This window comes from Calypte anna, chromosome 12 (genome assembly GCF_003957555.1).
Source record: "Calypte anna isolate BGI_N300 chromosome 12, bCalAnn1_v1.p, whole genome shotgun sequence".
Classification (NCBI taxonomy): Eukaryota; Metazoa; Chordata; class Aves; order Apodiformes; family Trochilidae; genus Calypte; species Calypte anna.
Genome location: NC_044258.1, coordinates 7,112,268 through 7,137,301, shown reverse-complemented (window position 1 = coordinate 7,137,301; position 25,034 = coordinate 7,112,268). Strand labels below are relative to the sequence as shown.

The following is a 25,034-nucleotide window of genomic DNA, read 5'->3' as shown; positions in this document are numbered from 1 at the left end:
CAGGGCCCTCCCCGTGTCCCCAGCGCCCACCCATTGCCATGGTGGCCATATCAGTAAAAGGCAGTAAACTCAGGAACAATTCAGTAACCCCTTTGTGTCCCCCCTCCCTCCCAGTGTGCCCGGGCCTTGACAGGACTCCCTCAGCCGTCCCCCCGTATTCCCCCAGACCCAAAACCGCTGGACTCCTGCAATACCAAATGTGGCCACCAGAGGGCGCCAGGAGCCAGCACAGCGCCCCCAGTACCGAACCGTGACCCAGTACAGTGTCCCCAGTAGAGTCCTGTGTCCCAATACAGACCAGTACCCTCAGTACAGCCCCAGTGCCCTCAGTACAGCCCAGTGTCCGAGTATAGTCCAGTACTAACCTCCAGTGTCCCCAGTACTACCTCCAATACAGCTCAGGACCTCCCAGCACTGGGACTGCCCAGAAAGCACTTGGTCCCATTTCTACTGCCCAAGTACCACCAGAAGTGCTCACAGTACAGCCCAGTATCCCCCACTACCACTCCCAGTGACCCCTGAAGAGTAACTCCCCCTGCCTCAAATACCACCAAGTACCATTTCCAAGTACCAATCCTACTGTTCCAGTACTTCCCCTAGTTACCCCACTACTGCTCCCAGTGCCTCCAGTAACACCCAGTACTCGCCAGTAGCCCAACTCAGAATACCCCTGACACCCACGCAGTACCACCAGTACTGCCATCTCCCTGTGCCTCCTGCCCTTCCCAGTACTCCTGGCTTCCCAGTGCTCCCAGTGCCCCTGCCAGACACCCCCCCCACTGGCTCCATCCCAGCCCCACACACCCTGGCCAGGCTCTGGGGCAGAGCTCAGGGGCGTTCAATGGGCCTGCTCCCCAACCCCAACAGAGCACGCGCAGGCTCCTGCATCCTTCCCAAAGCCAGAGTTTATTTGGGGGTGTCCCCTGTCTGTGGTAGGAGGGCACTTGTTTGGCCCCCACTACCCCTGTGCTCCCCATATACAATTATTTACAACCCTCCACCCCTGCTGGGGTGCTCCGAGGGGGTGGCTGATGGTGCCTGTTTGGTGCCCCAAACCCCCATTGGTGTTGATGCCAGCGGGTGCCGGCAGCTGTCTGAAGTTTTACCCCAGCACAGCCCCTTCTCTTTCCCTTCCCCACCCAAAGACCCCAGCAGAGGCCCTGCCATGGCCTGGACACCTGCATCTTTGGAAGGTCCTTTGTTCCCCTGCCAAGCCTGCATAGCCCACAGCCCCCTTTTCCTAGGCTTGCCTGGTGGTCTGCAGCTTCCCTTCTGAAAGCTCCTCAGTAATCAGGTGGGGAAACTGAGACGAGAAGCTCCAAGAGCCATGGCCAGGTTGCAGGTGTGGGGGGCAGACAGTACCTGATGCCACCTCTCCTCCTGGCTGGAGTTTGTCCCCCCCTCCCTAGGTTATCACCCCCTCCCACACAGGGATCCTGATGCCCCAACTGCAGGGGTTCAGTGGCCACAGTGCTAGGTGGTCCCCACACACCAGAACCTTGGGGTCCCGTGGAGTGGGGGGAAGACAGCAATGCTGGATGTGGTCACCCTGGGGGTCCTTGCTCCTCCCTGGGGTCAGACAGTGGGGTTGGCATGGCCCTGGTGACTACATGCAACCTACAAATAAATAAGGTCTCCCGCAGGAGGGGGGAGCATGTGTGTCTGCATGCGTGTGTGCATGAATGTGTATGTATATATATTTATTTATTTATTTATAGATATTTTTAATATTAAAAGGGGGGAAAAATAGACCACTGTGCTAGCAAAGTCCATGATGACAGCTTCATGTATGCCCGTAGGTCTCTGGCTGGTGATTCCGGCGGTTCCGAGGTTTCTTCTGGTCCTGCTGCTCCTTGGCTTTGAGGCCAGCCAGTGGCTGGGTGGGGCTAGCGGCCGTGTGCCGCCAGTAGCCCTGGCAGTACTGGTCCAGGAGTCCCATTTCGGGCTGGCTGAGGAGCTGCAGCAGGTCCTGGTAGCGGGGCGTGGGGGCACCCGGCAGCCCGGGGGGGTCTCCGCCTGGACCAGCACAGCGTGGACGGCGCGGCCGCTGAGGACACGGAGCTGCACCTTGGTCACCGTGTGCTTGAAGTTGTTCTCAGTGGCCGTGCAGGAGTAGAGGCCGCTGTCGCTGAGCTGGAGGGCGCGCAGCAGCAAGCCCTGCTCTGTCCGCAGCACTCGGCCCTCCACCCGCACCTGGGGGGACGAGAGGTGGCACGGCTCAGCCTGTGGGTGCCCGCAACCCCCTCCCTTCCCCCTCCCTCCCTCTCCTCCCGGAACCCCCCACACCCTGCCCTACCCTACCCTACCCTACCTCTTTCCGCCGGTCGCTGTTATCCTTCTGCAGCAGCCATTTGACGCTGGCCTGGGGCGAGCGGGGCTGGCACTCCAGGAAGGCGGTGCTGCCCTCTACCCCGTACTGCACGGCCTCCACCGCCTTCTTGTTAGCTGCAGGCCACGGGCAGCCGAGTCACCCACACGCCACCGTGTCCCCAGCCCTGCTGGCCTCTTGCCAGCTCTCCTACCCTCCAAGGGCGAACTGTTGCCCACATCCAGCCACAGGCATGCCTGCTCCACAGACACCCTGCAAGCATGCTCCTCCTCTAGTGCAGCCATCACAAGGGTGCTCAGCCAGTCAGCCAGCCACATTTATCTTTCTCTAAAGTATCCAGCCATCCATCCAAAACCTATCAACTTGTGCTCATCCTTCTCATCATACCCATCTAACCAAATCTGCTTTCTCCTCCCCAACATATCCACCCATCCATGTTCCATCCCCAATGTATCTATCTACTCATCCACATTCATTCTGTCAATGTATTCATCCATCCATCTATCCTTCCATTCGCCCATCTATACACATCCATCCATCCATCCATCCATCATTCCTTCCATGCTCCCCCTCTTCCTGTACATCCACCCACACAACCATCACCCCACCAGGCCCATCCATCCACCCCTGTTCCACTCCTTCCCCCTGCCCTCAGAGTTCCCCTGAGTTGTGCCCACCATTGGAGTTGTAGCCTCGGCATTGCCGGATGGGGTTGCCGTGCCGGACATCCTGCCGCCGGCTGCGCCTGTGGGGAAGCAGGAGGTGAGTGGAGCAGCTTGGGTCTGGGAGGGTCCCTCCCTGCTGCTCTCCTCTGGTCCCCCGTACCTCTTGGAGGAGGCAGAGTAGCGGGTGCAGGCAGTGCCATCCCAGGCACAGTATGGGTCCCGGGCCAGGCAGCAGTCGGCACAGGCTTCCCCGTACACGTCACAGCGGTGCAGGGCCAGGTGGGTCACACCTACAGCTGAGGACACATACAGCTGTTGCTGTTGGGGAGATAAAGAGGACATGGTGAGATGCCATCTCATCCTCACCCTGAAAGAACTCCCTCCCAGAACGAGCTGCAGTCTCAGGTCAACCCTGGGGCCACCCATTTTGGTGACACCGGGCAGTGCTGTGGCCCAGCTTGTGATGCAATCTGCCCAGACCCCTGCTCTGTGCTGTGACTCACCCTCTTGGAGGAGATGGTCATTGTCTTGATGGGTGCAGGCACCTAGATGGGAGCAGGAGTGAAGTAGATGGAGGGATGTCCACCTGGCCTGGTGGTACAGCCCCAGGGTGGACACCCCAGACCCCCTGGCAGAGCATGGAAGACAGGACAACCCTTACCTTGAACACTTCGATTTCCTCCAGCATGAGCTCCTCTGTCTCCATGTCATCCCGGGGGAGCACAATGACCTTTTGCACAGTACCCCGATCTGCAAGACACCATGGTGCCCAGGCACTCAGTGCCACCCCTGTATACTCATGCCCTCCGCTCCCAGGAAGGGGCTCCCTATTGGGGCTGGGAGGAGGAAGGATCCTCCCAAGCCCATCCCCATGTCTCTCCTGCAGCAGAGGGTGGCTGCACCTGGGGTGTGATGCAGTGGCTCAAGTCACCCCCTGTGGCTAGGGACAGCCACCACACAGGGCAGGTGGGGACAGCTGTGGGGGACAGGCACCAGGAGAGGAGAAAGAAGACAATGGGTCACAAGATGGATGTACATTAGAACAGGGGAAGCGCCAGGCTGGGTGACAGTGCCCCCAGCACAGGCAGAGGAAGAACAGCATGGGATGCTGGTGCCTCTTGGATGGACAATTTGGATGGACAATTGGGCAGGTAAAGCTTTAGCCTGGGTGATAGTGGGCTTATGATGGGCAATGAGAAGCATGAGGTTGGATAGCAGATCCCGTAGGATGGGCACTAGGGTCAGGAAAAGATGAGGCTGGATGGTGGTGCCCCTGGGCTGGATGGGTGCCAGGACAGGGAGAGAACCAGGTTGGATGGTGACACCCCTAGGATGGTATCATGCTGGCTTGCTGTCCTTGGGGACAGGAAATGGGCTAGGAGAAGGACCAGGAGGGATGGTAGAATGCATGGGATGGGCACCGGGGCAGGAGAAGGCGAAGGCTGGAGACTCAAAAAGGGGCAGGGATCCCAGGGAGGGTGTCTCAGCCCCTCGCCCCACTCCAGCATGGTGGAGGCCACCATGCTCTGGCCAGCCCTGGTGGTGGCCATGCCCTCCGGGGCCGCGCCGGAGCATGCTGCGTTCCCCGCGGTGCGCGGCGTGGGTACCTGTGCCCAGGAAAAGCACCTCATAGCGCCCGTCTGCCGCATCCACCTGGTCGACGGCCACGGTGGTGAAGCGGTAGTTGACATTGGTGCGGACCACCAGCGGCTGTCGATGGGTGGGGTAGACAGCATGGTACATCAGCGGGTGTGCACGCATGAAGTTGATTACTTCGTCGGGGTAGTCCTTGGTTGACTTCATGGATGGAGTGAAGGTCCCTCCAGGGCACTGCGGCACAAAACCAGCGTGGTTTGGGTTGGAAGCGACCTTAAAGATCATCTAGTTCCAGCCCCCTGACATGGGCAGGGATGCCTCCCATTAAAGCAGGTTGCTCCAAGCCCCATCCAACCTGGCCTGGAACACTTCCAGGAATGGGGCATCCACAACTTCTCCAGGTAAGCTGTTCTAATGTCTCACCACCCTCACGGTGAAGAATTTCTTCCTAATGTCTAACCTAAATCTCCCCTTATCCAGCTGAAAACCATTACCCCTTGTCCTAGCATTACACACCCTTGTCAAAAGTCCCTCCCCAACTTTCCCTGAAGCCTTCTCTTCTTCAGGCTGAGCAGTCGCAGCTCTCTCAGCCTATATCCATAGGAGAGATGCTCCACACCTCTGATCATCACTTGGGCTCCATGACCTGGGCAAGGGTCAGAGGGTGCCAGCTGTCTGGCAGGTCCTGTCTCCCCTCTCCCTGCACTGTTGGGGGTACTTACAGTGCCTGGCCTGGGGTAGGGCATTTTGCCTGTGTAAGGCATCCACTGGTAGTTGGGTCCCTCCTTGTGGGCAAAGGGCCCGTTGAAGACCATGCGGATATCAGCCATGGAGTAGACGCAGACGGCAGAGCCCTTGAAGACTGACCTGGGAAAAAGGATCTGCTGGGACCTTCTGGATTGGTGCTGTTGGCCACTGCAGCACCACTGGGACCCCCACTTTTCTGGGGACCCTCCCCCTGCCACCCTGTGTTGGGAGGGTCAGCACTCACCCTGATGCAGAGAAGACAGCGTAGATAATGGGGTTCTTGTTGTCCTGTGTCTGCTGGATGAAGACGTCCTCTTGGGACAGGAAGATAGGGTGTCACCATAGAGGAGTCAGGCAGGGACCCCACTCACACCCAGGAACCCCAGTACAGGGGGGAGAGCAGCTCCCCATGTGAGAGGTAAGAGATGGGAGCAGCAAGGGAGTCCCCAGCCCTCCTCATTAGACAGGGCACTGTGTCACCTCTCCAGGGTGTCCCTCAAGCCTACAGGAGTGCAGAAAGCCCCTGCATCCCCCTTATCCACTCACGGAGCTCATCAAAGTGTGTCTCGATCCCATCAGGTCCTGGCACAGAGCAGACGAGTCGGGCCTTCAGGAAGGTGCTCCATTTGTTCACAAGGCAGCAGTGGCCCCCGTCATCGTTCTGCAATGAAGGGACCCCCACACTCAGCCCTGGCTGCCCCCCTGGCTGCCCTCTGCCCCGTCCCTGCTCACTCAACACTCCACCTACCAGGCAGATGCGCCCGATGCGGGAATAGACCCCAGGGCTCAGCGGGGAATCGGCTGACTTCTCTCGGAAGAAGAAGTAGAGCTTGTCATCGTTCCTCTCACTGCTGTCAGGGATGAGCTGAGCACGGACAAAGGCCGGGTCTGGAATGGCACGGCACCGTCAGCCCAGTGGCACCCCTGCCCTGTGCCACAGGGGATGCTGAGCCCTCCTCTTCTCCAGCATCGCCCCACTCCTGGAAAAGCATTGTTGTGGTCACAGGGCAAGAGCTAGACCTGGATCAGAGCTGCAGACACAGGCTCAGAAACCAGGTCTTTCTGGTGGTCATTGATGCTTGGAGAGGGGCTCAGAGCATCCCTGAAGTCCACAGGGTGGAGGGTTCCAGCAGCTCTGTAAGCAGGGTGGTGGGAACTGGTCTTCCACCTCCCCAGGGAGGAACCACACTGCCTGGAAACGTCTCAGGAAGCTTCTCCCTGCCATCCATCAGGCGTTGTCCAGCCTGTGCTGACAGCTCCCCCTCTTCGGGTTACTGCCCCGTTGGCTCCCCAGCCCAGCAGGACCAGCCCATCTGCTTGGCTCTGTTTACTCAGCTGCTGCCCCACAGGCAGGGGTGCTCCAAGGGGGGCAGGATGAGCGCTTGGGGTCACTGATCGCAGGCGACATGGTTGACATCTCAGCCTTGCAGAATCCCACGCATCGACTCTGGCTGAGCCAGCCCCATCTCTCATCAGCTGGCTGATCCCACCAACTAGCAACGCCCCAAGGATGACTGTCTCCATGCCACACACAGCTATGCCTCTGCTCTTCTGCCTAGATTTCCTTCCTTCCTTCCATCCATCCACCCATCCATTCATCCATCATCTGTCCACCCATCCATCAACCATTCATCCATCCATCCATCCACCCATCTTTCAACCACTCAGCCACTCACCCATCCATCCCACACCACCACCCAGCTACCTGTCCACGCTGGCTTCTGTCTCTGTCCTGGGAGAAGGATGCAGCACAACATGACAGATGTTATCACTAGGGGTAGACCCATGGGGTCCCTGGGGAACCTGGGCCAATGACACCCCAAAACTCACCATTGAGCCAGCGTGAGTTGTACTGGTCTGTCCTCATGGCTGTCTGCTTGCCCATGGTGCGGAAGATGGCTGCGTCTGTGCCCATGAAGTCGATATAGACACCGGCATAGAGCTCTTCATCTGCAGAGAGCAGAGATCAGATGGGGGTCCCCCAGCTAGTTGCATCCATCCACCCTCTCCCACTGCCTTGGTCTCCATCCAGCCCCAGATCTGGCTGGTAGCCACCAGGCAACCAAGAGCTACTGCCTTTGGCCACTCCAGAGAGCTCAGGAGGTTGGGACTGATCTGTAAGCACCATCGCCACTAGGACAGATGCCCAAGGACTGGGCATCGCAGTGCCTGGCTATCCACAGCTGGAGTGGGCAGGAGAGGCAGGGGCATGAGCCTGCCTCCTATGGGGTTTTTGGGTAACGCAGGGAGACAGTGGCAGAAATTGTCCCATCTTGCCTGAATGTCCCCCGTGTCCATGCAGGCAGCGCTGGCCCCAGGCAACTACAGAACTCACTTATTAATGCAGAGACGGTGTCAACTTTGGGGTCATAGGAACACTTTCCTTTGCCTGACTCCAGCTTGTCTGGCTCCAAGTAGAAGACATAATCCTGGAGAAGGAAGCAAACCAAGGACCTGGTTAGACTTGAATGCGTCCATACCCATGGCACCTTCTGAAGGCCATCAGGAGAGGCAGCCTCCCCTGGAATGGAGCCCAGAAGCCAGGACAGATGCAGATGGATCACACCAGGGATCTGCAGGTCTCTTGAGAAGATCAAGAACTTGTGTGCTATTCCTCTGCCATTGCTGGGTGCTTCTCTCTGCCTTCCACTGCTTGAAGACTTGGCCAAGATGCCAGGCTGAAATAGGAGTTCCATGCCCCATGTCCACCTCTGGGCAAACATCTTCTTCCAGTCACCTCTTCAATCTGACCAGCTGTGCCATGCAGCATCACCCGGACAGTTTCAGGTCACACAGCTCTGGTAGTTCCAGCTGGCGGGGTTTGAGCAGTGGCACAGCTCAGCTCTCAGACACACCATGCTCCTCTTGCCAGGGCCTGTTTTCCAGTGAGCTCCACCACGGTGGTATCATGGTGAGACACTGTGCCTGCTCTGGGGAATTCACCCCATGCTGTTAGAAGCTGTGTCCTTGCCTTTCCCTTGGCCATCCCCAGCACTATTACACATTCCCAGCCAGGGGCAAAACCCACGTTGCCTCCAGAGATGCACACAAAATCCTCTGGGACACCCCAGCCTGAGATGGGCACGGCCATGCTGTCACCATCCCCATCGCCACAATGAGCCACCTGTGCCACTGTCACCATCACCAATGCCACTGCTGGGTGCCAGCACCACTCCTGAGCTGGACAAACCCTTCACAGAGACAATCTGGTCTTCCAGCGTGGCCCTGAACCTGTCCATGCCACCTCACCCTCCTGGATAGGACACTCACGAGCCACTGCAAGTGCCAGTAGGGCCAACATACCCCCAGAGGTACCAGAGATGCTGGGGAGAGGTGCAGGAAGCCCCCTGGGAGCCCCTTCTCAGGGCATGGGCAGCGGCACCAGGGGTCTTCTCCCACCAGGCACTGGGGACAGATCCAGCAGGGAGGGAAGAATGGGGGGGCTAGACTTGGAGCAGTGCTTCCCCTCTGCTGGGGAGAGCAGCAGCAGAATCTGCCTCTGGCCAAGCATCACCCTGTGCCTACCTACCACCACCCTAAGTGTGGGGGGGCTGGAGAGAGCCCCAGGCTGCCACAGGGTGCCCGTGCCCCACACGTTCCCCAGCCCATGCACTGACTCACATTAGTCCAGAGGGGAGAGACTTGGGGGGTGACACTGTCAGGGGACGGGGACGCCATTGCCTCCCTGAGCCTGCTTGTCTGCTGGGATGACACATGCCCTTCCCAGGGCATGAAGCAGAAGCTTAGTGATGTTTTTGTAGACCCTACCAAAATACCTCCTGAATATTGCCTAGACAGTCTCCCCTGAACTATATGGAGCCCCATGGCTCTGCTAACGTGTGGCCCTGCTTCCAAGGGACACAACAGCTGTCACACAAGGGAGCTGGGTAAAACCAGCAGTGAGACAGAGGAAACCACCATCCCTGACAGTGTCCCCTACAGGGGGGCCCGTACATGGCCTGGGAGGAAGGAGTTAGTGAGAGAAAGAGAGTGGAGATGCCAGGCCTGAAGCCAGAGCATGCTGTGCCGAGAGGGAAGGAGGTGGCAGGGGATGCTCACGGCACGGGGTCAGGACCATGCCGGTGGGAAGGAGAAGGAGCCCACGGCTCTGGTGTGCCCTGGTGGAGAGGTGGGCACGGCTGCGGCGGGCTCCCTGACCGGTTCCCACCTTGCTCTGTGCTGGTCTCGGGCTGAGGGGGCTGTCGGTGGATCTGCTTTCCCGGCCTCCGGGCTGGCTCGGCGGAAACCCCTGGGGAAAAGGAGCAGGGCAGAGAGTTAGCACCAGCAGGGGGGAAGGACCCCCCAGGGCGGGGGTGGGTGGGGGGACCCCAAAAGCTGGGGTGCTGGGTTGGGCTGGCCTCCAGCAGGAGCTTTGCCAGGATGGATCCTGCTCTATCCCACAGAACTGGGATACTCCCATGAGGGGCAGGAGAGAGCAGAGAGGGAACTGCCATGAGGTTGAGCTCACACCTGGGGACAGAACACTGGCACTGCCACCCAGCTAGCTGAGAAATGGAAAAATGCCCCAGTGCTGAGCCACTGGCACCCCAGGGGTCACTGGGACCCCCTGTCCCTGACACACCACTGCTGGCTCTAGTGGAGGGGACACTTGATGCTGTACTCAACTGAATGAGCAACTCCAGTGCTCCTCAAATGCTGCCGCTGCTGTCTGGTCCCAGTCACATCCCATTGCTGCATTACCTGAGCAGCATCCACTTCTCTTGGTGTACATGCCAGGCTCCAGGGCACTGGGGCATGTGCCCATCCTGCAGGTCCAGCGTCGTGCTCCTCCCTCAGCTTGGACTTGTGGCACCCAGTTTGATCTGACCACAGGTCAGGACGCAGTCCAGAACCTGCCACTGGTGGACAGACACCTGGCAGGACAGCTATACACAGATCCCACACTCCTTCCCAAGGCCATCCAGAAAGTACTCCTCGGTCTGCCACATGTCCAGCCTGGTGGCATGTGTCTTCAATGACACCCTCTTTTTGCATGCCAAGGTTCTCAGGGCTGGGTGACATCCAGGGTCACCCCAGCACAGCCACACAAGCTGGTGGTGTCCCTCTCATGGTTCTCCCTGTGCAAAGCTGGCGAGGTACTGGGCATCCTCCATGTCCACAGTGAAGGGCTTGGTGTCCCAGTGCTGGGTGGGAAGCCAGGGCAGGAGATGTCCCCCACCCCAGCACCAATCCAATGGTGTCTGCTGCCAGTGGGGAGGGAGGGCACATAACATGGAATGTGGTGCTGGAGTCCAACCAGGGAGGCTCGGTTCCAGTGTGCAGAGAAGTCCTCAGTAGCACAGCACCATTAGCCATAGTCACCCCAGCCTGCTGCTTCCCCCCAACCCGCTGCCCCCCCAACCCTCCTGACAGAGTCACACAGTGCTGTGCCACCTTCCTGCACCCCACTGCAGGCCCAAAGCGGCTGTGCCAGCACCACCAGGTTGGGCTCAGCACACCCCCCACCCTCCCACCCCTCACCTGGGCTTTGCGCCCACGGTTGACGAAGGTGCAGATGGGGTTGTAGGCACCGGTGCCGCAAACATAGAGGTGGGTCCGGTTCCAGGGCTGGATCAGACGGATGAAGTTGCCGCACTCCCCCTGGGAAGGAGAGGAGGGGGTGACAACCCTAACCAGGGGACAAGGGCACCCCCTTCACTGCCTATTGGCACCCACTCTGGGGTGGTCACCATGGGGTCCCCGGCACAGGGTAGAAGCTGAGGAAGGGAGGAAGCAGGACAAGGACAAGGAGCTCAGAAGGTGGGAGGTTGGCATAGAACATGTTGTGGACCTATGGACTGGGACAGGGACATGGGTTGGTATTGTCATAGGTTGATATGGGTCATGGGATGGTATGGATCTCAGGTTGACATGGGGCTTGTCCTGGCATGGGTCATGGGTTGGTGCAGGACAATGGGTTGTTGTGGGATGACAATTGGCATAGGGTGGCACAGTTTAGGGGCTGGCACGAGCCATGAGCCAGTGTGCCAGAGGACCCAGCCCTGGCTGGTGGGAGGAAGCAGTGTGGGGAGCTTCATCTTCTGCAGAACCTCCACAGCTCAGACAGAAGAGATGGATGGCAGGACACCACAACACCTTGGAGAGCCACCCTATTCTGGCACGGCTGCAGGTGCTGCTAAGCTGCAGGGGACTCAGAGGAGGCCAAGGTAGGGCACACAAATCTCCCTCTAGTGCTGGCCACCAGCCTTCCTGCTTCTCCCAGAAGGGGGGTTGTGGTGACCACTCACATTGCTGTTCTTGCCCGACAGGATGCACTCCTCAATCCTCTGCTGGGATGCTGGCCAGTGGATCTGTGGAGACACCAGACCAAGAGAGACCTGGAGTCCCACTTGGCTACACCTCTTCCCCACCACCACCACCACCCACAAACCTTTTGCCCCAGTATCACCCATGCCCTGCAATGGCAGCTTACAATGAGGGGCTCACGGTTGATGTCGTGGAGGTCCAGCGAGAGGATGTAGTCCTTGCTGCCCACATACATGCGGTCGTGGTCCTCATCTTTCAGCAGGATGCGGTAGTCACTGGAGTTGAGGAGGAAGTTGAAGAAGTGTGCTGTGCCCGTCGCCTTCAGCTCTGTGGGGGGGAAGGGACATATGTCAGCACCCTGGGGACCCCCAGCTTCTCCCAGTGCCACCCCTGCCCCCAAGTCCAAGCCTGGAGGATGTCCTGAGAGAGGAAGTGGGTACCTGGAAGGTGCGCGCCCTCCAAGGCCATGGTGCCCACTTTCCAGCCATGGCAACTGCCTTCCAGCACTCAAATCCTCTTCCGTGAGTGCCACAGCTCTCACAGTCTCTGGCACTGTCTTTCTCCTGCCTTGTGTCCCCATGTCCCAGTCAAGCCACTGGCTCCTGGGATGGGGGAGCTGGGAACCAAAGGAGACATCTCCCAAGGAGGGACAAGCCTCCCCCCCCCACGCCCACCCCATCCCCCCCTGGGAAGTTATTTTTAGCTTGAGTGTGGGAGCCACGAATGAAAGAGGATAATGAGGGTCATGAATATTCACAAGTGCAATGAGGCAGCCAGATGGAAGGCAGAAGTGCTGCAGATGATGTGGGCCGGTGCCAAGGACCACGTGGTAGGGGCCAGGGCACGAGCAAGACAGAGGACTCTACCCCCACCATCCTCTGCACATGCCACCCCTTTTAGAGGTGTCAGCTCTTTTGGATGCCACCCCAGCCATCAGATGTCACCTCCATGTATGACATCTGGCCCAGATGTCACTCACTTTGGAGGTCCCACTCTCTTCAGAGGTGCTACTGTCTTTGGATACCATCAGATGCCATCAGATGTCACCTCTATTGGATACCATATGTTTCAGATGCCACCCTCTTTGGGGGTGTCATCCCCTTTGGATGCCACCCCCATGGGACACTAGCCCCACAAGCATACCCACCCTGCAGAGTTTGTCTCTCCATGCAGGACTGTGTCCTGTGCAGTCATTGGGTGCTGGGGCTGGGGACAGCCCCTAGGAACCAAGGGCTGCATGAGTAGCAGGAAGGAACCCAGGCCAGCTTCCAGGCAGGGCCGGGCAGGAATCCAGCAGCCAGCTGCTGATCCCAGAGTTCCCTGACCTCCTGCTTCCCCACCCCAAGCAGGGCTGGCAATATCCCTCTGGGTGTCGCCAGGGTCCCTTCCCTACGGACACAGGGGACTGCCCTCCTTTGGGACCAGAAGGGGTGGGGGATTGTGCCATGCTCCCTGGCTCCCCAGTGGGAAAGGAGCATCTCCATGGAAGCCCACCCTTCAAGGAGACACAGGGTTTCTGGGGAATGGCCAGATATGTGCCTACAGGTTTCACCAAGAGAACCTGCTCTGTCCCCTGGACAGCAGTGGTGCCCCAGTCCCTGCTGCTCTGCCCTCATCACACGCTACTCCTCCCCTCTCCCATCTGGGCTCCAGATGCTCCGTCACCAGAGCTGTCTCACCCACCACCCACAACATCCCTTGCCTGTCCAAGTGTTCCCTGCCTGTCCTGTGGTGTTCCCTACTTCTCCCACAGCATACTCTTGTCAGTCTCTCAGTGTCCTCTGCCTGTCTCACGGTGCACTAGGTCCAGTCCCTGACTGTCACAGTGCTTGTGGCTGTGCTGCTGGCCCGTGCATTGTGTGTGTGTATGAGCGCACATGTGCACTCCCCACATGCTCCCGTGTGTGCCTGTGCCCCGCGAAGCACATGGGTGCTCAGGGCCAGGAAAGGGAGGGGCAGCTCCAGCTGCGGGGTGACTAAAGCAGAATAGGACAGGTTGTCCCCAGGGCCAGGGACCCATCACGGTCACCGCAGTCCCAGCCATCCCCTGCAGGGCAGAGCCGCCGATGCAGCAGAGGCGGGGTGGCAGACAAAACATGATGTCCCGTAGAGGGACAGCCCCGCATTTGCCATCACGGCTGGGCCTGGGGACACCACGTCGAGCCTCTCCTGGGGACACGCTCCTGTCCTCACCCTCCTCTCCACCCCGGAACCACGCAGCTGAGGCAGGTGCTGCCAGGACACTGGCGGCGGAGGTTCACAAATATCCTTCACCCACCAGGGAGGAGGGCCCCGGGGCTTAGTAGGAGCGGGAGGCAGCAGCACAAAGGGCCCTGGCCCCCCCGCCGGGGAACCCATTCAGCTCCCCACGCCCCAGCGATCAGAGGGGACACCCCCAAAGCGAGGCAGTGACAGACCCACTGCCCCGTGACGCCCTCTCCAAAGGGGACGGAGACCCCGCCCCAACCTCTGACCTCCCGACCCATCACCACCCTGCCCTCCCCACCTAATCCCCCACCCCCGCGCTCCCAAACCTGCTCCGGGCAGCCACAGTGGGTGCCCGGGGTTGGAGCGGGGCGGGGGGCTCCCCCGGGGGCTGGGGTAGGGCGTTCGCTAACCGATGAGCTCTGATGAGCACATTCCCTCCTGCATCCCTGCCGCCAACTCCAGCACCAGCGGAGCTTTCCCGCCTGGCCGGGAGCCTAATCCCGTTTTAATTGCCCAGCACCGGAGCCAGGAGCCGCCCGGCATCGCAGCCAGGGTGGCCTCTCCAGGGCCCGGGGCCTTTACAGAGACTGTCCTCACACAGCATTCCGCAGAGTCCTCCTCCCCCCAGCAACCCCCTCCCCATCATTTGGTAGCCTTGGGCGTTGAAATTGCAATTACCTCGCACCCTCAAGCGATGGCGGCGGCCGGGAACCCGGCAGCCCCTCGGCAGGCAGCGTGGGGAGATGCTGGGCTCTGCCCGCGGCACCGCCCCATTACACGCTCTGCAAAGCCAAATTTCCTCCGTAAAATCACATTCAGGATGAGTTCACAGCCCAGCAACTGCCCCCACACCTCCGCCCTTACTGGCTGCCACCACTGTCCCCATCAGGCAGTGATAACCGGTCCCTACCCGTCGCCACAGAGTCTGGAGCGCATCTCCAAAGACAGGGTGAGATTTTGGGGCTCCCCTATAAAGTGGGTATCCTGGGGAGTTGCTCACACAACCCCAGCCCTCCAAGCCCCCTCGAGACCCCCAAACATCACCAGGGCACCAGCAAGAAGTTAATGCCCCTAGAATCCCAGAAGATCACTTCCCCAGGTGCACCATGGGCTGTACCCCCAAAACCAATTACAGGCGCTCTCACCTAATTAGTTTCTAATTATGAGCTTGTAGCGCATTCAACATAATTAGCATGTAAATTACACGGCGTGTTTATATTCAATAACTGCTCCCCACCCGGCTGGCAGCAGCAGCACCTCTCGGGAGCCCTTTCTTTGCACGGAGGCGAATGAATTCACTCCAAATGCCGATGGAGAAGCTCAGCGCTGATCCCGAGGGAGCCTGGCCCAGCAGGGAGAAATCCCAGCTCGCTCTCGAAGCGTTTAATCTCACAAATTTGTAAGCACGCCTCAGATTTTCAAGATGCTTCCCTCTCATTATTTTTTTATTTCCCTGCTTGAAATTTGGGATGCAGCTTTTTGGGTACTGTGTGGAGAGGAGGTATGGGGAGCGATGCTGGGAGAGGGCTGGATGTAGCCCCTCGTGTGTTTAAAGCATTTGTTGTTATTGGGGCTGATCAAAGAGTTGGGTGGGTCGCCCGATGAAAGCAGGATTGCTTATTTGTTTGAGCGTCACTCCGCTACCCCTTGATGGGTTATTTATGATGTAATTAAGCTAATTACATGTAATAAGAGAATTTCCGTGGCCCCCAGCCAAGCTCTTTTCCCATTTAACCGATTCACAGGTGGGAGGAAACCGAAGCTGCCTTGCCAGGGCTTGGGAGATGAAATGGCTCCAGCTCCCTCTCACTGCTTTCCACATCCCCCTACCCCCCCGCCCGCCCCTCCCAGGAGCATCGCCCCGCATTGGCACCCGTTCCACGGGACAGGTGCCGCAGCCGCCCGGGTCAAATCCCTCAGGATAAAAGCGGGGCCGGCCGGGCAATCCCCCGGCTATGGCAGCCAGGCCAGTTGGGTGCAGGCCAAAACAAAAAAACCTAAAGAAACCCCTTAAAAACCAAAAAATAAATAAACAAACAAACAAAAAAACCCCAAAAAACCACAACTCACCATAGAAAAGGAAAACCACATTTTTCAGCCGAAACCGCTGATTCATTCCCCTGTGAGCCTGCCTGGAGCACTCGTGCGGGGACGTGCCCCAGCGAGCACCACTGGCCGGGGGACTTTATCCCCAACAAACATCACCCAGCAGCAGTGCCCCCGGTCCCCAGTGGGGAGCTGGGCCTGGGGATGCTCCAGCAGCAGGAAAACCCCTTTGGGAAGGTGCCTGGCTTCACAAAAAACCCCACACCTTAATTTCCACAAAAGCAAAAGGCTGAGCTAGGGGGTCCCTATCTGTTGCCTTTAGGGATCTTTATTTTGGGGGTTTTTTTTGTTTGTTTACGGTTTGTTGGTGGTTGTTTTGGGGTTTTTTGCCGTGATTTTCCTCCGCAGCTCTTGGAGCCGGGCATGGTTCCGGGCAGGAAACGGACAGTCTTCCCAGACCGTTTGTTCCCTGCCAAAAAGCGGGGAAGCTGGGGGTGCTCCAGGCAAGGTCGGGACACACACATATTCACACACACACACCAGGACCCCAGGGCTGTGCTGCTCCAGAAGGACCTTCATTAATTTGAGTGATAATGAGCTTATTAGATATTGCCTTGATGGGGAGGTGGGAGGGGGAGAGCTGCAACCGCATGTTGGGGGTTTAAGGAGATTATGGAGCTCCGCAGCCAGAGCCAGGGGGGCTCAGACCCGGCGGCAGCCGGTCCCAGCGGGCAGGGGGGGGGGCCCTGCCGCAGCCCCTCCACCGTCCCAGCCATAGAAATCCTCTTAGGGGTCGGAGGGTTCAGCCACGGCTGTGTGACCCAGGGTATGGCATAGGGGACCGTGGCGCCCCCCACACACTTTGAGGACTGTGAGGAACGGCATGGGGGGCCAACGACCCCCCCTGACCCACCCACACCAGGGTGGGCATTGCCAGCACCAGGCACCCCCCTGGCACATCCCCAGGGCTGACTGTCCCCAAGCCCGTGGCCGTGCATCCCGGCCGTGTCCCCCCCCCAACTTTATCCTGGTCTGCTGTCGCCAAGCAGTGCCCACAGCTGCGGCAGCTTAGGAGGGCGCCAGGGGGACGTGTCCCCCTCACTGGGCTCCTCTCCAGCCATCTGCCACCCTCCCCGCCCTGGATCAAGAGTGACGATGTCCCCCACCACCAGCCAAGATGCCAGCGGGGCAGCAGGAGAAACTGAGGCACGAGGCATCCAGGAGCCAGGTCACGTAGAGGGCGGGCAGCAAAGCCAAGAGGAGAGTGTGCCTCTTGATTTATTCTTTTTAAAGAGATTTTTTTTTTCCCCTACAGGAACTGCCCTGCCTCTTACCAGGCCCCTCCCAGCCAGGGCTGCCCCCTGGCTGGACCTTTGCCGAGGCTTTTCTGAGAGGTGCCGGCACGGCAGTTCCCGTCACCACGGCGGGTATGTGTGTGTATGTGTTGAGGGGAGCGGATCTCCCTTTGAAGCCCCATGGAGAGCCCTGACCTCGAGGGCTTCCCGCGGCGATGCGGGGCGAGAGCCCACCCTTCCTTCCAGCATGCTTTTCCCACGCCGAACAGGGAGCAGGACACGGAGGGATGAATCACTGTCATCATCATCATCATCATCATCATCACCACCTGCATCCCCGCGGGAAAAGCACCGACCTTTTCGGTGCCCAAGCCCCTGTCACGGAGAAGGCCCGGAGGAGAGGGGGCCGCAGGATGTGTACGGGAGAGGGGGAGAATTGTTAGCAAGGAGATGATTAAAAATATCCACCCTATTTCTGGCCGGCACAGGGCTGGGATCTGGGAAGAGCTGTTGGCAAAAGGGAGCCGTGCCGGAGCCTCTCCCAGCACTGTTCTTTCCGTGCTGGTCACCTTCCTTCTGCCGACACACGGACAGGAAAGCCTTGAGAGGGAGGACAGACGAACAGAGAGCATGAGGGTCACGGGATAGGGAGGGGAGGGAAGACCAGGACCTTGTCCAGCCCATCACCCTGCACTAGGACGAAGGCTCTAGGCCCTTTCCTATTGCCTGATTATTTTACAAGTGGTTCTTTTTTGCCTTTTTTCTTTTTTTTTTTTTTTTCTTTTAGCACTCTGAGACGATGGGGCTCCGCGGAGGATGACGCAGGCCCTGGGGAGCTGCGACAAACGTGCGATAACAAGCAAAGGCAAACAAACCCAGAGACGCTCCCGGGGCTGGCGGGGCTCCAGTCAGCGCGGCCGAGGCGAAGCACCGGGGTGGGGGGACACAGGGACTCCCAGTGGCACAGTTCCTCCTCTGGCACCTTGCTGGGCACCAACAAGTCCACGATCACCTCAGTCCTACTGGGCAGTGCCTTGGCCCACAGATGCTGCTGGAGGGGAGCTGCAATCCAGCTATGCCCACTTCAATGACCTCTGGATCCCCCATGGTACCCTGGCCATATCCGTGCCAGCAGAGCCCAACCCAACTCATCACACATCAAGTGTCCCGCAGCTCAGCTCTCACCACTCTGAGCCCCAGGACCTGCAGCCACCCTGGGGGATTTGGGGCTGAGATTTGGGTATCAGCTCCATTTCCTGACACAAGAGAAGGGACCAGGCTGGTGGTGAAGAGCTGCCCCCCCACGTCTCATAGCCCCATGGCATCCAAGATTATTGACATGGGGAAGCTGCTTACCAGCAGCTCAGTGTGCTGCTCCTGGCTGGCCCCTAAGGAAGACTCCAAGGTAATTCACCACAGCTGCAGGACCTCAGGTAGAGAAGGGACAAGCAGTGTCCCTTCCCCATCCCGACATGCATCGATCTGGTTTGCTTCCGGCATTTCTTTTCTGTGTGCAAGAGTTAACAGCCCCTTCTCCTTCTGTGAATCCCACCTTCAGGCAGAGAGAGCCCTGCCAGACCACCCCAAGGAACAACTGCCTGCAGGCAGGAGGGGCAAGGACCCAAGTGACACTCCCAGGTACTTCTGGTCCACCAAACCATGGCCAAAAACCCCAACTCCAAACCAGCCCCCATCCCACTTTGGCACAGCAGGCCTAACTACACTTATGCAGAATTAATCCTGCTTCTGGGGCAGCCAATGGCTGCGGGATGGCTATGGGTGTTAACACACACCTTGCCGGGGTGGTGGGTGCCAGATCCAGACAGAGCTTTGCTGGAGCCTCCTCTCACCATGGCTGCGAGGAGGAGATGCTGCGAGCCAGGATGAGGGACACAGCCCCAGAAAGCAACAGCAGTGGCCAAAGCTCCCCAGCAGCCCCCCAAAACCCTTCGAAACTGCCTGCTGGAGGGGAAAGCAGTGCCTGCCACACAGGAAGGAACCGTTCACTCCTTTCCAGCCTGGACTTGTCCCCAGCCTCTTCATACCAGCCATTTTTCCTGCTGAGACCAGTCTTTAACGCCAGAAGCTCACCCTGCCTGTGCCATGTTTGCCCATCCCTGGCTCTGCCACCCCACCTCAGGCTCACCGGATTTGTATGGACCAGAGGACAAAAACACAGCGGGGGCACAGGTGGCACAGCCTCCCCCTCTCCTCCCCTCTCCCCAGGACCCCAAGGGGAGGCAGATAGGAGTCTTCATATGCTTGTCACCCTCCTGACAGGCATCCCTGGGCTAGGGGACATCCAAGCAGGTGGCTGACCCCAGCAGAGCGATGGCAGCACCGAACACACCGTGCTGGTGGGGGCAGCTTTGGTTTCTCTCCATGAAATTTGCAATCCCAAAGCCCTGCTTTACCCACCCACCCTCCTCAACCCACCCTCTCTCAGCCTCCCCGTGGCAGGAGCTCAGGACCAGCCCTCTGCCAACGTGCACCCCAAAACTGACACCCCCCCAGCTCCCAACGTGGGCTGGGTGGGTAGAGCAGTCCCACTACCAAAGGGTTAAGCCCCTTCCCCCCCTCCAGGCATCACCTCCCTCCTGCCTATTGCCGGCTCCCTGCCAGCTCCCAGGCGTTAATACCAGCTGGGGGGTCGGGGTGGCGTCAAGCTGCTGTCTGGGACTCGGGGCGCTGCCTGGGGGCCTCCCTGCACCTCAGCACCCTGCTTCACCAGATGGAGGGAGCCACCCACCCACGAGGGACGACTAGGCAGGCTACCAGCCCCCTCCCCAGAGTTGGAGGGAGGGGCAGACTGGGAGCTCAACGACACCCGGATACAGATGCCTATAAAGATTTCTAGGGGTGCAGCCTGCTGATGTCCCCCGAGGTGAGGTGGAGCAGCCTGGACCGGGGTGCCTCTGGTCTCCTCCACCTTCGTGGGGTCCCACCTTGGCCCCCCTCCCTGATTGTCACGGTCGAGTCCTTACCTTTGAAGGAGAGCTGGACCCTGGGGGTAGCGAAGCCGTGGTCCTTGGTGTGGGCAGCCCGCCAGCCCAGAGTCAGCAGGGTGGCCCAGAGGAGGACACCGACCACGGGCATGGTGGACACGAGCCTGGACGCCGCGGTCAAGGCGAGTCCGAGGGAGGCCGAGCCTGCCAAAGAGGGACAGGGAGGGACATCAGTTTGCTGCACCCATCACTTGACCTCCTTCCGGGAGGCGGTACAAGCCCCTCACATCTCCCCGTTTTGTTATTCACCGCCCGACGGCAGGCAGCAGTCCCGGGGAAGGACCAGGGACCAGCCCTGGGGAGACACGGGGTGTGTTCAGCTAAAGCTTGCTCCATAGGCTGGGGGGAGGAGGGTAGGAATCAGGGGGTACCCAGCCTTACCTCCCTGGGTGCCAAGCCAAGCGTGTAGGGTGAGCTCGGCGGCGAGCACGGCTGCATCGCGCTCCTCCACCCAAACAGCAAGCCTTGCCCAGGTGAGGAGCATCCCTCCGCACCCCCCAGCCTGCAGCATCCCCGCCCTGGCACCTAGGGGGGTCCCAGCCCCTGCTCTCGCCCACTCCCTCCACCTCTCCTCCCAGCCCCCAGCAAAGCCACAGCGTGAGCAGAGCCGGGATCAAATCTTTCCAACATGAAGGAAATCTGGACTTCATTATTCCAAGAACGTACAAGAAAAAAAAAAAAAAGGAGAAAAAAGGAGATTTTTTTTTCATAAATAAAAGAGGAAGAAGAAAAAAAAGCCCTGCCTGTGTGCCAGGCAGCTGGACTCCCTGGGGCTCCGGCACTGAGCGGAGCCCGCCAAGCTGCCTCCAGCAAGCCACACACGTACCCCAGCACGGCACGCAGTGCCCCCCGGTGTGCCCTGCTGCCTCCCCGAGAGGCACCGTCCTCTCGGGTCCAGGCCCCCCTCCCGGGGCTCGGGAAGACGCTGAGGACAGGATCTAGGAGGAGGCCCGTGGATAGAACCCCGTCGCATACCCAGGGAGGGAGCTGCACGCCTGGGGTGGGATGCGCTGCACTGGGCTACCCAGGTGGGCCACAGCCAAAGAGGCTCTGAACAGAGGGGAAGGACACTGCCAGTCATTACATTGCATCGGTAGCGCCCACCGTGCCAGCCCCAGGAGCCACATACCCTCCACGGCTCTGCCAGCTGCCACCGCGCCGCCCCACGGGTGACGGGCTCAGCCGAAGGTGCGGGGCAGATGGCTGGGAACCTTTCGGGGCACCCAGAGAGAGGGATCCGGAGCTGCAAGGGGGAGATCCCGCCCCTCGGGGCTCTGCCCGCAGCCCACCCGGGTGGTCCGGTGGGCCCCTCCCCGAGTGCTCAGCACACACGACACCGCCTCCAGCCCCGAGCAGGACAAGGGCAGCAGCAATACTGTCACCGGCAAGCGGGCACCGCCGCGGCACAGCAGCGGGGCAAGACCCGGAGCGCGGTGGCATTGCCGTTCCCTGGGGTCAGTTTTTGTTTTGTTTTTTTTTTTTTCTTTTTTTTTTTTTTTCTTTTCTTGTCTCTGAAGTGAGTAAATATTTCGATGTGCTCCTCTCGCCCTGAGCACACCCAGCTCAGCTCCATTATACTGGCATTCGGTCCCCTTCCAGGCTGTCCTCTCCCTTTCTCCCACCCTTTCCCAGGCTCTGCCCTTCCCAGCAGCGCCGGGCCGGGACAGCCCGAGCCCCTAGTTCCTCCGCCAGCCAAAACTCCAGTTGGTTGCAGTTAAATATCCCCCCCACTTCCATGCAAATCTTTCTCCCCCCTCTCCCCGGCAGCTTTAGGAAATAATTCTGGCAAATCGCACTATTGCATTTGGATGGAGCGGCGTACGCGTCAGAGACAGGGAGCGAGATGGCAAACAAAGGAAAAGAGGGAGAGGAGGGGAGCGCAGCGAGCGCAGGGCGAGGAGGGGGGAAAGGGCCGGCAGAGAGCGGGGGCACCCAGGCCCGGCCGTGAAAGGGAGATTCCAAGGAAGCAAAAAGAAGAAATGGCCCACTGGAGCGCACCTTGGCCGGAAAATCTCTATTTCCACGATCATCTGCGCTCCGGGGAAACTGGAAACTCCAGGGGAGAGCGGCCACGTTCCTCCCCCACAGCACCCGGTCTGCCCTGGGGTTGGTTTGGTTTTGGTTTTGTTTTTTTTTTTCTTGGCAATCAAAGTTTGGCCATTTCTGGTGCTGCCGCAGGAAGATAAAAATCCCGCTCGGCTTTATCCCCCCTCCCTAGGCCGATCAAACCAGCATCGACGAGACGAAGCAATACAGAAGGAAAGATTTTCTTGGCTGGAATAGGAACTCCTTTGAGGGGCAGAGACGCCGGGGCGGAGGGGGTGCAGAAGGGGGCTCGTAGGTAAGAGCTGCCTACACGCCTGGTCCCAGCAGCCTCAGAAGCCAGCCTGGCGAGCAGGGACGTTTTGGGAGGGAAAAGAAATGAAGACAGGATGGGGAGCGGGAGAGGAGCCCGCCCCACCTCTCAGCCACGGCGCCCGAGCATGCGATGCCACCGGCGGGAATGGGGGAAAAAAATTAACAAATGAAATAAAATAACGCTAATCATCTGCCGCTGCCCCTCGCACCCGGGGAGTAACTTTGCACAACTTTGCCTCCTGCACGCCTGGCCTGTCCCCGGGGAGAGCCCGGTCCCTGTTCCTCGTCCTCCCGCACCCCAGCCCCGCTTGGCTCGAGGTCCCACAGGCGCGGGGGGTCCCAGCGGGGCGGGTTACGGCTGCCCACTCCACAGTGCTGGGGGGTCTCTGTCCGCCGCCAGCACCCCCTCCTTGTGTACCCCCCGCCGCTGAGCCCTGCCGCAGCCCCCCTGCCCCGGCAGCTCTTTACCAACCTGCGTCGCCTGCAGGTACCGCGTTCCCTACTCCCGAGGACAGTCCCCCCGTCCCCGAGCGGATCCAGGGAAAGCAATCCCAGCCGTGCGCTCCCGAGAGTGCGGGGGACAGGCAGGGACCCCCTATCCACCATTGCCGGGAGAGGGGGGGTGTGTGGGCTGCAAAGCTCCCGGTGTCGCCGCCAGCTCGGGACGGCAGGCACCAGCCCCCACCTGCCCGTTTTACGGGCAAGTTACGGTGTGTGGGACACACACACACACACACACACGACACACACGCAGAGTTCCGAGCAGCGCAAAGTTTTTCCCGGGGCGTCCCCCGCCTGGCTTTGCCGCCCTCCCCCGCCCTTACCTCTGCGGGAGTCCCGGCGGCAGTGGCGGGGTGGGTGTAGGGCGGCGGGGCTCAGCGCCGCGCCGAGCGCCCGCGGCCCCCCGCCATCTCACGGCCGCGACTGCCGCGGCGGCCCCGGCCCGGGGAGCGGCGGGGGCGGGGCCATGGGCGGGGCGGGGAGGGGCCAGGCCCCCGCCGGGCACCGCAACCCCTGTGCTGGGTGCGGGTATAGCTCATTTGCATAGCCCCGCCCACCGCCCCGGGTCCGCGCGTTCGAGTCCCGCCGCCGCCCCTGCCGCTCACCTCCGGCTCCGGGCTTTTGTTGCTTCGTGCCGACGGTGCCCCGCTGAGCGAGGCCGCGGGAGGCTCGGTTGGCCTCTGGCGCCCACCACCCTGACGGCGGGCCTGGGAAACGAAGAAATAAACGCCGTTCCTCCTTTGTCTGCCGAGGCGGGCGGCGGGGGGCGGCGGGGGGCGGCGGGAGGCAGCGGGGAGCCCAGCCCGGGCGAGCGGCGGCTTTGTGAGAGCTCCAGATCCGTCGAGAAACCGCCTCCCACACACGGCAACTCCTTGGGCAGGGAGAGGGGCTCCTTCCCCCGGCCCCACCTCACTCCTTCTGCCGCCCTCCACCTTGGTTACCGCCCCCCCCCCCGGTAGCCCCCTACCCGCAGGCCAGGAGGGACGGGCGATCCCTGCCCTGCTCCCGGCCCCTGGCACCCCGCTGCCCCGGGACCTGTCAGCCTCTGCGTGATACCTACCCTGAATCCCTTTGCGTGGGGACTTGCCAGCCCCTGGTTGATCCTGCCCCGAACTGGTCTCCTAGCATTCCTTTACTGCAGGATCCCTGCAGACCACGGCACACTTCCCTCCAAGGCAGCCACTGGCAGGTGCCATGCAGCAGTGCCGATAGCTCTGCATTGGTCCTTCTTGCCCCAGGCTGGGCACCTTGGAGCCCTCTGTATGCCACACGTGCCTTAGTTCCCCCGCTCTGCTTCCACCAGTCTGGGGGCCCCTGTGGTGCTGCCTGCAAAGGCAGGAGCTTCTTCCTCCCCTGGCTATGGGTACAACCCCCCTACAAGCACTACCGAGCTTGGCCCTATGCCTCCCACGCCAGCAAGACCTTCCCCTTTGGCCTCAGCTGTCCACAGTTCTTCTGCTACCGTCCACCCACACAGGGTAACGAGGCGTTAAGGATGCTGTGAAAACACAAAAAGGAATGGAGCCTTCTTCTTAGACCCACCATCTTGGTGGGTGTGTGGACCTGGGCCATCTCCCTCAGGGTGATGTCAGTGGCTCTGAGTCTGGGTCCCTGGGCAGGCATGAGGGAACCAGGGCAGTCCTGGCACAAGGGTCATGGGATGAAGAGCAGCAGATCCCTGCAAGCAGGAATTGCTGTTGGAGCAATTCCTCCCCTGCTCTGTCCCAGCACTCCATCCCTCCTCCATTCCTCCATTCCAACTGCAGGTCACAGTTTGTGGTGCAGGAGGGGGTGTCTGCTCCCAGCCACCCTGTGATCTGCCCCCACTGCCACCCCCTTTCCCAGCGACGATTCCTTGGAAATAAGTAGGCTCTGTCCTTCACCCTCACACCTCTCCTCTGGCTTTTTCTGAAAAATGAGGGGGTTGTCTCCAGCTTCTCATCACCGACCATTCTGTGTGCAGGACAGGGCGGCTGCAATAGCCTCAGCCAGCAGGACAAATAAATGGCCCGAAATA

General features: G+C 60.0%; 1 protein-coding gene across 1 annotated transcript; it reads right to left on the bottom strand.

The window, feature by feature from the left end:
• Positions 1-1,711: 1,711 nt before the first annotated feature.
• On the bottom strand, positions 1,712-23,506 carry LOC103533235 (semaphorin-3F). Its single transcript, XM_030458537.1, is given in 20 exon segments — positions 1,712-1,993; positions 1,996-2,193; positions 2,312-2,445; positions 3,007-3,074; positions 3,155-3,312; positions 3,498-3,539; positions 3,656-3,744; positions 4,602-4,824; positions 5,313-5,457; positions 5,582-5,651; positions 5,884-5,998; positions 6,086-6,225; positions 7,168-7,287; positions 7,673-7,766; positions 9,506-9,586; positions 10,819-10,938; positions 11,586-11,648; positions 11,771-11,931; positions 20,138-20,302; positions 23,341-23,506. Coding segments are annotated over 19 exon segments (2,343 nt in total). The 5' UTR covers positions 20,250-20,302; positions 23,341-23,506; the 3' UTR covers positions 1,712-1,783.
• Positions 23,507-25,034: the final 1,528 nt, after the last annotated feature.